Source organism: Mustela nigripes, chromosome X (assembly GCF_022355385.1).
Source record: "Mustela nigripes isolate SB6536 chromosome X, MUSNIG.SB6536, whole genome shotgun sequence".
In the NCBI taxonomy this organism is placed as follows: domain Eukaryota; kingdom Metazoa; phylum Chordata; class Mammalia; order Carnivora; family Mustelidae; genus Mustela; species Mustela nigripes.
In genome coordinates, this window is record NC_081575.1 from 90,848,489 (window position 1) to 90,859,470 (window position 10,982).

Below are 10,982 nucleotides of genomic sequence, written 5' to 3' on the forward strand. Positions count from 1 at the left end.
TTTGTTTATTTGACAGAGAGAGGTCACAAGTAGGCAGAGAGGCAGGCGGGGGCGGGGGGAAGCAAGCTCCCAGGGGAGCAAAGAGCCTGATGTGGGGCTCGATCCCAGGACTCTGGGATCCTGACCTGAGCCGAAGGCAGAGGCTTTGACCCACTGAGCCACCCAGATGCCCCGGATTTTTTCTTTAAACTTAGCAAATGAAAATAGACACGTTGAATGCATTTAAAGCGTGTTCCATTTCATCAGAACATGTGTGTACTTTATCAATTTTGAGAGGCATATCATGGTATGTTTTAATACTCCTGAAATTGGGACACATCTCACAATGGATTTTAACTTAGATGCCATAGTATATGGTAGTGACTCGATTGGGGATTAGTGTATCAAGGTTTGTAAATTCACACTCTCTCGATGCATGGCATAGAATGCATCTGAATTTGGATAGCTGAAGACAAAACCGTTTAGCAAATTATTCAAAATTTCAGACCCTAAATAAAATGAGAAGTTTTTCAACAAGATGTAGGAGAAAGTATGAAGATTACGTGGTGTTTTCATCTCTCAAAGTTGTTTGTGATTCAGAACCAAATGATCTTTTATTTTCATTCAGGTTGTAGCATAACGGCATTTAAATAATTACCAGTTGACATGGAAAGCAATGTGTATCTAAATGTTGACTTGCTAGGCCATCTTTTTTTTTTTTTTTAAGATTTATTTATTTATTTGAGAGAGAGGGAGAGAGTACACATGAGTTGGAGGGAGGGGTAGAGGGAGAGGGAGAAGCAGACTCCCCGCTGAGCAGGGAGACTGACAGGGGGCTCGATCCCAGGACTCTGAGATCGTGACCTGAGCTGAAGGCAGGTGTTGAACAAACTGGGCCACCTGGGCGCCTCCTAGGCCATCTTTAAATACATTCTCTACCTGTTCGGAATCAAGTGGAATTTACAAAAGTCTGAAGCTCCCTCGCCTTCTTGTGACTTCACTTTAGCTATAACAAAATGAAATCCAACCCAGTGAGGATTGACATCTCATTTACTTCTAGCCCTCATTATCAACCCATCCCTGATACTGAGGAAGCAGAAGATCTTTTACCAGGTGGAGACACTACTCGAGAACCTACTCGGGGGCCCTTTGGAGGGCCAGAGCCAAGGCAAAACTGCTATCCCCAGAAACAAAACCATAGGTGTGGTCCTGTGGCAGGTGGAGGGCACAGTGGATCCAGACAGACCACTGTTTGTTGTAAGATACCGAGCAGTTGGGAATGGACATCGCCAGAGGAGAGAGAGAGAGAGCTTGTTCCAGGAGTAAAGGCTTGGGCTTGGGTTATAATCCACACTATCACTGTCTACATGCCTGGCCTTAAATAAATCACTTAAACTTTCTGAGCCTCAGTTTCCACATCTGTAAAACAGAGCATTGGGTTTTTCCTTGAAACTTCCATCCCATTTACTTTTACCTCACCTGGGGCCATGCTGTCATTTGCCTCATGTTCTATTTTGTGTATGGTGACAATAGTCCGCCCCAATAGACCGTAAACGCTTGAGCAGCCCATGACACAGCAGTTGGAATGATGCCTTGGATAGGCAGCCTTCAGTAGAGTTGTGTTGCCTTGAGCTGAATCAAAGTAGAAGACAGCTAAGGTTCCCTTTTCTGATCATCTCTGATGCTGCCTTTAAAGGAAGAGGGATTCCCTGTGCCTGAATGACTTCTAGCTCGGAGGGCTGAAGTGCTGTGAAGTCAGTAAGCGAAGTCTAGAAGTCCAGGGAGAAGTTGCCAGAGCTAATGAATTACCCCGAAAGCTGCCTTGCACGGCCAGGTTTAGTCGTGCATGTAGGAGTTCTCCAGCGATCTTCTGAACTCAGGATGAGAGAAGGGGCAGGATGAATGGCGGGAAGAAAAATACAGTGGGGTGAACTAAACCCTTCAAAAATGGGGAGCGCCTAGAGCTGTGGGCATGTCAGATGCTGGGTGTTGTACCCCCCGTGGACAAGATATTTCTTGATGATGGTGAGAATCTTCTGGTTATATTTTCAGATATGGAACCTCCTAGAATCAAGTGCCCGAGTGTGAAGGAACGCATCGCTGAACCCAATAAGCTGACGGTCCGGGTGTCCTGGGACACCCCGGAAGGAAGAGACACAGCGGATGGCATCCTAACTGAGTAAGTACAACTTGGCAGTGAGGAGGCTGTTGCTTCTTTTCTGAGAGACATTTAATGAGCCAGAGTGGGAAAGTGTATCCGTGCAGGTCCATTGATGCGCACAGAGTCACTGTGGCGCTCCTTCAGCAAGTCCCTCATTCGGGCTGCGTTTTTCTCCCTCATCATCTTCAGCACCTGACCTCCTGTATATTTCACTTCTGTCCTTGTGTCTTGCCTGTCTCCACCATAGCACGTTTACTGCCAGACCCTGAATGCCCAGAACCATGCTGAGCACAGAGCTGGGACTCGGTCAGTATTTGTCAAGGGAGAGAAGGGAAGAAGGGGTGGTGGGAAGAAGAGGGACGGGAGGAGGAAGAGGAAACCAACTGGTTCACTCTGGGATAGAACCACCCCCACTGCCTGCCCAGGGTGCTCCTACTGTAGCCGCCAGGCCTTACTAAGCCATCACCTACCTCCCTGGTGTTCTGTGAATACGGTTTAAGGCAGACCTTTCTAGCCCTTGTTTTTTGCAACTGCTTTTTTAAAAACTTGATTCTTAGTCTATTTTTTTAAACTTGGGACTACAATAGGGGTTCCTGGGTGGCACAGTCAGCTGAGCATTCAACTCTTGGTTTTGGCTCAGGTCACGGGATCGAGCCCACATGCTCCGTGCTCAGTGGGGAGACTGCCTGAGACCCTCTCTCCCTCCTCACCTCCCCTGCCCACTCTCTCTAAAGTAAATAAATAAATCTTTAAACTTGTGACTACATTAAACACTTACAGAGAAAGCTTATAAGAAAAAAGAGAAGCTTGCTTCTACCTTCTTTTCTACCCCAACGCCATGCTCCACGAACAGCTGGGTGAATAGTTTGACATACCTCCAGAATGCTTTTAAAAATGCATGATTCCCTTTGTGAAAGTTTGGCTAAATATTGTTCTAATCTAGCACCTGGGCCTGTACCCCTGCAGTGATCTGCTTGGCCTTCATTGTCCCTAGAGGCCACTATTTCATGTCGGCATGTTCACATCCCTGCCTTCAAGTTCATGGCCCTGTCAGACCAACCCACTGAGTGTGCACCTGCAGACAAGATACCTCTGATTCGCCGCCCTTCTGAACTACACAGCAAGGCAGCCCTTGTTAAAATCCGACCCAGGCAATTATGGGCAATAAGAAAACATCTTTTACAGGGAAGATGTTGAGTCTTTCACCCCGAGCAAGACATTTTGTTCCTACATCCTGATCATTTCTCCCAGTACACCATTTAGCTTCAATAATCTTACTGACTGTGTGCCTCCTTGTAACTGCTTAAAGGAGTTACAAGTTACAAGTTACTCCTTGAGTATTAAGAAAATTATATACTTGCTGTCATATCTACATGTCACAAACCTCTAAGGAGAAATTTTAGGCAATTGGGATTAAAGAGTAAGTCACAGTTGATATAAACAGGGGTTGGTTTTTATTGATCTTGGAACTTTGGGGCCTAGAACAATGCCTGGTCTATGCCCTAGCCTATAATAGGTTCCGAGATCTTGACAACTACGGTTGCTCTTGAAATCCTGCATAATAAACACCAAGTAATGGGTCACCAGATGACTGTGTTTGTCTAGCACGAATATAGACCTTGGCATCTTTATGGGTCGCCTGTGTGTTATGGTTAGAAACGTGACTGTTTCAAAGACTATCTTAGTAGCCCCCAGCCTTCCGTTCCAAGCAGCTGTCTGCTTCTAGACTTCTATAGCCCGAACCAGCAGAGGCTTGGAGCAGGAGGCTGCGGGGAACACACTCCAGACAGAACAAGGAATTCTGAGAAGGCTGTCTCGTCACCTTTTCAGCTCTCACTTGGGCTCCTTGCTTCTCCGGCCTGTCTCTCGTACAAGCTACTGTTCTATGGTCCCCTTCTGAGAGGGAAGGTTCTGGAGAGCAAGTGCGTCTCCAAAGCAGGTGCTTCCTGTGAGTTGCCTTAGTTACTCCTCATGGCTGTTAATGTGCAGGCCACTGATGAAAACGGAGTCTCCGAGAAGTCAGCAACCACCCATATTTGAAGCCTGATTCCTCTCAGGGTTATCTGCATTTTAACCATGCTTCAGTTCATACCTTACAAGCACACACCCTACCACCTCTGTGGAAGGCTCTGGCACACTTGCGTTCTTAGCAAATATTCTCATCGTTGCTAAGAACTGTAGTGAGAAGGCAAATTAAGTATCTGTTGGGAAACCAACCCATCAGCCTGGTATTTGATCATGCTGTCCGAAACTACTGGTGCTCTCATCAGACAGCCAAGAAGAAAGATGCTAGTCATCCTAGCCGTGTGATCTTGGGCAAGTTTCCTAAGCTTTTGGTGCCTCAATTTCTCTGTGAAATGGAAATAATAATTCCTATCTCATGGGATTGTGTGGAGGATTAAAGAAACCAGTATGTGTAAAATACCTAGAACCATGCCTAAAATGTGTATATAGTGTTTATGTACATGCAAAGAACTATTACTAATACTACTACTACTACATTAGGATAATCAAGGAATCACAATAAACTTGCCTTTTGCTCAGGAAAGATCTCCACACTGGGCCAGAGAGAAAAAAAACTAGAGCTAATTCTAGCACCCCCCTGTAAACCCAAATCGCCAATGGCTGCTTGGACTATACCCTCAAATGGTTTTCCTCACAGAAAATTTGTTCATCCTTCCCAAAGTGAGGCAGTTTACGGTTCTCCTTGGAACAAAGTTGGGCGGGAAGAAGACTTGGGGCCCTGGCTTCTCAGCCTCTGCCATCTTCTCTTCTATCCTCCAGTGAGAAAAATGGATCCATACTTTCCAGGAATTGGGGACTTCCATGTTCTGGTCTCAGACTTCTCTTCCAAAGCAGAATAAAGCTCAGGAAAAGCTGTGTTCTTCAAGAAATCTTTGTTCTAGGGGTGCCTGGGTGGCTCAGTGGGTTAAAGCCTCTGCCTTCGGCTCAGGTCATGGTCTCAGGGTCCCGGGATCGAGCCCCGCGTCGGGCTCTCTGCTCAGCGGGGAGCCTGCTTCCTCCTCTCTCTCTCTGCTTGCTTGTGCTCTCTCTCTCTCAAATAAATGAATAAATAAAATATTTAAAAAAAAAGAAATCTTTGTTCTAGTCAAACCTGACCTAAAGGCTGCCCCTCAGTATCTCCACATCCAGTTAGTGCCTATGATGACCTAATTGTTGTTAGGCCTTTAATGACCATGTTTGGTGTTCCTGTTTTTTTCTCCCCTTTTAAGTGTTATTCTAAAAGGCCTCCCCCCAGGCTCGAATTTTCCAGAAGGAGACCACAAGATCCAGTACACAGTCTATGACAGAGCTGAGAACAAGGGCACTTGCAAATTTCGAGTTAAAGTACGAGGTAAGATTACTGCTTCTTGGCTTTTTCCTCTCTTTACAAGAGTAAAACGAAATCGGCCCTCCAGCAGGAAACCTTTGTGAGTGCCCACTGCCACGGGGATACTTGCCAGCTTCGGATTAGCCTCTGATGATGAGGCGAGGAGAAGGGTGCCATCTTAAAGCCGGAATTTCACAATACAAATCCAGATGAGGTTCAGTGCTGGCCGATTATTTGAGGCCCGAGAGAGCAGTAAGCTAGTCTCGCATGAGCCCACAGATGGCTATCCCAGAAGAATATTATTTTGATAACATTTTCCTCCATGGGCTTGGGTGACCAGCTAAAGCCTGAAAGTCCTTCTGTAAAGGAAGTTGAGAGCCCCCTAATTTGGGCCACCAGGAGTCCATGTTCTTGGTGTTCCAGAACATTTATTCTCCTTGAAAAAAATACTTTGAAGATTTATTTTATGCCTCATGGTTTGGGCAGCTAATGACGAACCCTCTTTACTCTTCTGGGCTCAGCCTCCTCCTCTGTAACACAGGAGGCTAGAGCGCTTGATTTCAGTGGTTTCGTTGCCATGAACGGTGACCATTCCAAGGCCCACCCACTGGCCAGAGAGTCCTATGCCCCCTCACTCATTCACAGGCTGGTATGGGCTGGGCCTCTGTGGAGGGGAGCTCGGCACTGAGCGCCCCCTGGCCTTGTGTCCCTACAGTCCGACGCTGTGGCAAACTCAACGCCCCGGAGAATGGTTACATGAAGTGCTCCAGTGATGGCGACAATTACGGGGCGACCTGTGAGTTCTCCTGCATCGGTGGCTATGAGCTGCAGGGCAGCCCTGCCCGAGTCTGTCAGTCCAACCTGGCCTGGTCTGGCACGGAGCCCACGTGTGCAGGTACGCGTGCAGCCCTCTCTCCCGCCAGCAGCTGAACCTAAAGACCCTTGGGTTCTGGATTCCAGTAGAGGGAGGGAGGATTTCACTCCATACACTTCGAGAGGTTCAGTGCCACCCCTCTTCATCGGACGGGTGAACACGGTCCTCAGATTTCGAGGGCAGCTGTCTCACCCACCCTCCTCCTTGGGCTTCTGTCCATCTTTGAGTTTCTCTTTCACGTCCTCTAAGGAAGAAGCTGGAGGTGGGAGCCCAGGGCCCACTGTTCGCGACTGTGTGAATCAGGAGAGTCTGCTTTAGGTACCTGTGTTCTTCCCTTCTACAAATGGAAGGGTCTTTTTTTTATTATTATTTTACGCAAAGCCAGGACACTACTACGTATGGACAATATAATTCCCACTTTGCAGCACTGGTTTGAAAGTCACGCAGACCTTGGGCATTCGGGACTTTTCCTCCTAATGCCAAATGAGCAAGATAATACCTACTACTTGAGTTGTTGTAAGGGTTAAATGAGGTTATATCCACTGAACAGTGGGATAGAGCAGTGCCTGGCCTGGGGCAGGCACTCAGTGCACGTCCACTCTTATTATCAAGGAAACATAAATTGGGCTGCGTAGTGATCATGGTGTGAAATTTGGACTAGTCAGAAAATTGTGGACATATCTTTTATTTATATACTCTGCTTTCCTCCTTATTTCGGTTATGCTTTCCTTTCATCCCAGCCATGCAGGATTGAGCAAGAGAGAGAGAGACACACACACGTGTAGACCATCAGCTAAATGCCCAAGGTTCTTCAGTTTCATATCTTAAAGTAGAAAGAACATAGCTCTTTCTTTCCCTGTCTCACTTCCTGAGGCAGGGAAAGTAATGCTCATCCCCCTACCACCTCACCCCCCCAGCCAAGATGTACACATCCTAATCCCTGGAACCCATGAATATATGACCTGACATGGCAAAAGGGACTTTGCAGAGGAAATTAAGAAAGACTCTTGAGATGCGGAGGCCATCTTGGATTCTCCAGGTGGGCCCAGTGTTCGCACAAGTGTCCTTATAAAAGGGAGGCAGAGGGGGGAGAGAGAGAGGGAGGCAAAGATGCCAGACTACTGACTTCGAAGATGCCAAGAAAGGCCTCACCCCGGGAGACGGAGGTGACCTGTGAATGTTGCAAACTGCAAGGAAACAGATTCTTCCCTAGAGCCTCGGGGGGTGGGGAGCAACATTTTGACTTCGGCCCAGTGAAACCCATTTGAAACTTCTGACTGCCGGGGCTGTAGGAGAATTTGTGCCTGTTAAGCCCCTAAATTTATCGTGATCTGGGAGAGCAGCAAGAGTAAACCAGTATAGCTCCCCATTCCCCAACTCAGTGCTACTTGGGACCATCTCCCAAATAAACCACTTACAACTGGGGTGCCTGGGTGGCTCGTCGGTTCCATGGCCTACTCTTGATTTCACCACCGGTCATTATCTTATGGTCGTGGGATCGAGCCCCGCCTCGGGCTCTGTGCTCAGTGAGAAGTCCTCCTGAGAGTCTCTCTGTCACTGCCCCCCACCTCTCCTTTTGCCTCTTCGCCCCACTGGCACGAGCACACGCTCTCTCTCAAATTCTTTAAAAAAAAAAACAACTGGAACTTTTTATTGGGGTTTACTTGCGCGTTTGTGTATGGTCTGGGTGTCATCCCAGGCCATGCTGAGCCAGAATAAGTAGGGGGTTTCTCATCCATCTGGCCCTTTCTAATCCCAGCCATGAATGTCAACGTGGGCGTCAGAACAGCAGCGGCACTTCTGGATCAGTTTTACGAGAAAAGGAGACTCCTCATTGTGTCCGCCCCCACAGCCCGGAACCTTCTCTACAGGCTGCAGTTGGGAATGCTGCAGGTGAGTCCTTACGGCCAGCCGGGCCCAGGTGCGGAGGGGCGGGGGGTAGAGCTCTCCCAGGAAGGGCCCAGTGATTTCATTAAAGGCCAAGGTCAGATTCAGGGCCTTGGCTATTTTCCAGGACCTCCAGGAACTGGCGCTTTAGGCCTGCCGCCGTTCATTTCTGGCTCTGGGGCATAACCTGATGAACATGGAGTCCCCAGAGCTAACCTAGTTGTTGTGCAACTAATAGGGTTTCTTTGTCTTGACCGGTAAGCCCAATCGACCTGCTGCCCAGGGCCAGCCAAAGAAGAGTCTTCTTTGGTGGACCTGTCCGGGAAATGCCTATGCTGGAGGCCATCATTCTGTTGTTTGCCCAAGAGGCTGGCTCAAGGGATGAGGGGAGTCCAGGGGCCTTCAGGCCCCAGATCCTGCCCCAGGGAGCTTCCCTCACCACAACCCCCCTCCTCCGCCCCGCCAGGTCCTCTCAGAGTGACAGCTTTCTGTAAGAACAGTGGTTCTCAGAGTGTGGTCATCATCATCACCTGGGAGCTTGTTAGAAATGCAAAGTCTCCCCCATCTCAGACCGATGGGGTCTAATTTACTTTTTAACAAGACCTCCGGGTGATTCCTGAGCAACTGAACGTTTGAAGCACACTTTTCTAGGAAATGTGCCCTTCTGAGCTGTGTACATTTTATAACTACAAAACGAGGCAACCAGAGTCTTTTGGGGGAGAAATTAGAAACAGAAAGGATCAAACTAGAGCTTGTTAGATTTTGTCCAGAAGCTGGTTTGGGATAACAGCAGCTGACCATGACTGAATGCGGAAGAGTCAGGATGTTCTGCCGGGTCGTGGGCACTGTGATGCACCTTTTTTTTTTTTTTTTTGCTATTTTTCCCCCTTTATTAACCTTTTTTTTTTCTTTTCAGCGTGATAGTATTCATTGTTTTTGCACCACACCCAGTACTCCATGCAATCCGTGCCCTCTCTAATACCCACCACCTGGTACCCCAACCTCCCACCCCCCCCTGCCCCCTCAAACCCCTCAGATTGTTTTTCAGAGTCCATAGTCTCTCATGGTTCACCTCCCCTTCCAATTTCCCTCAACTCCCTTCTCTTCTCCTTACTACAGTGAATAAAAATAAGAAAAATAAAAATAAGTGTTCAGACAGTCTTGGTTGATGGGCACCTGGGTGGCTCAGTCCGTTGAGTGTCTGATGCTTTCAGCTCGTGTCATGATCTCAGGGCCGTGAGATCCAGCCCCACTTTGAACCCTGAGTTGGGCTCCATGCAGGGTCTGCTGGGGATTCTCTTCCTCGTCCCCTTCCCCTGTTCATGTGCTCTCACTAGCTCGCTCGCTCGCTCTCAATAAAATCTAAAAAAACAAACAAACAAAAAAAACCAAAAAAAAACAATTTTGGTTTAATAGTTTACAGTTTTACTTCTCATCTCAGCATTTATACAATGAATAAGGATCAGTCTTTCTTCCTTCTCCCCATGTACTCGAAAGGTGCCCATAAACTCAGAAGAACCATGTAAAGTTTTTATTTTTTTCCCTTCGACAGAAACTCAGTTCATTACATTTTTACTCCCAATACCTGCCACCTTCCGTGCCTCCCTCCATCTCTGTATCGCCCTGTCCCAGCTGGGACTTCTCTTCAGGTGTCACAGGGCTGTACGACTCCACTGTGGGGGAGATTGGCCTCGAAGGCTACACAAGCATATGTTTCCTCATTTCTTCTTCATTTTGTAGAAAAATGAATAAGCCAGGCAACTTGCTTTTCCTCTGTTGGCAAGCTTTTCCTCTGTGTTGCTTTTCCTCTGTGCTTTTGGAAGTGAAATTTGATGGGAACGCGGCCCTACTCGTTCATTTGCGTGTGGTCTGTGGCTGGTCTTGCGCTCCAGTGGTACAGCTGACTAGTTAGGAAGGAGACTATCCAACCCCTGGAAGCCTAAAATAGTCACTCCCTGGCTCCTTACCAAAAAATGTGTGCTGTCCCCTGCCCTAGTCTATCCCATCTTTTTGGGTACTTGCTAAGTTACAAATTAAATCATGCTGATGTTGGTAGGCAGAGTCCAAAGGCTCAGAATGGGGTCCCTGAGGACCAGCCACGAGGGTCCCTGTGTGCACCAGGATAGAAATCAGATGCAAGCCAGCAGTGAAAGTGCAGTTGATGGAAGGTGTGGAGAGAATGCAGCTAGAGAGCGTCCGGGGAAACTCTGAAAGGGAAGGAGAGAGTGCCTTTGTTCAAGGTCTGCGATGTTATTGAGGATCGTGGTCTGGGGTACATGTCCTCTCAGGCATCCGGGAACCAGTTAGAATGAAGACGAGGACCCGCATGTCAGTCCTTAGAGCTGGCGGGGGCGGAGGGAGGTGTTTGGTTTTGAAGAGGCCTAGTGTCCTTGGTCTGGAATGTGCATCTGATGACTTCCTCGGGTCATTCTCACCTGGTCCTTCCTTAGATGTCATCTGTTTGAAAGAAGTCATTAACACCTTGTCCTTTACAAGGAGGAGGTGCGCTGCTTGCATTATAAGGCACGTGTAAAGCAGGGATGCAAGAGTAGGAGTAGGAAAAGGAGCAAAAAGCAGATTTTCATGGAGTCCTTCAGTTTGCCTAGCTCAGTCGGAGAAGCTACCTGCTATCCAGGTGTTTATATGTGACCCCCTGCCCACCCAGCATATTTACACTGGTGTTCTAACCAGAGCCTTCAAGGGACGGTTTGATTGACGTAGGACATTCAGTTAGAATAGTAAAAATACGT

The 10,982-nt window shown here is 47.8% G+C and overlaps 1 protein-coding gene across 2 annotated transcripts in view; it reads left to right on the plus strand.

Annotated features, from left to right (window-relative positions):
• SRPX (sushi repeat containing protein X-linked) overlaps positions 1–10,982 on the plus strand; it is a 119,854-nt gene that overhangs the window by 68,173 nt on the left and 40,699 nt on the right. For both annotated transcript variants that reach the window (XM_059384579.1, XM_059384580.1), the window contains 4 exons: positions 2,032–2,158; positions 5,374–5,495; positions 6,187–6,366; positions 8,105–8,238. In XM_059384579.1, coding sequence (XP_059240562.1) covers positions 2,032–2,158; positions 5,374–5,495; positions 6,187–6,366; positions 8,105–8,238 — 563 coding nt within the window. The remainder of the gene's footprint in view (positions 1–2,031; positions 2,159–5,373; positions 5,496–6,186; positions 6,367–8,104; positions 8,239–10,982) is intronic.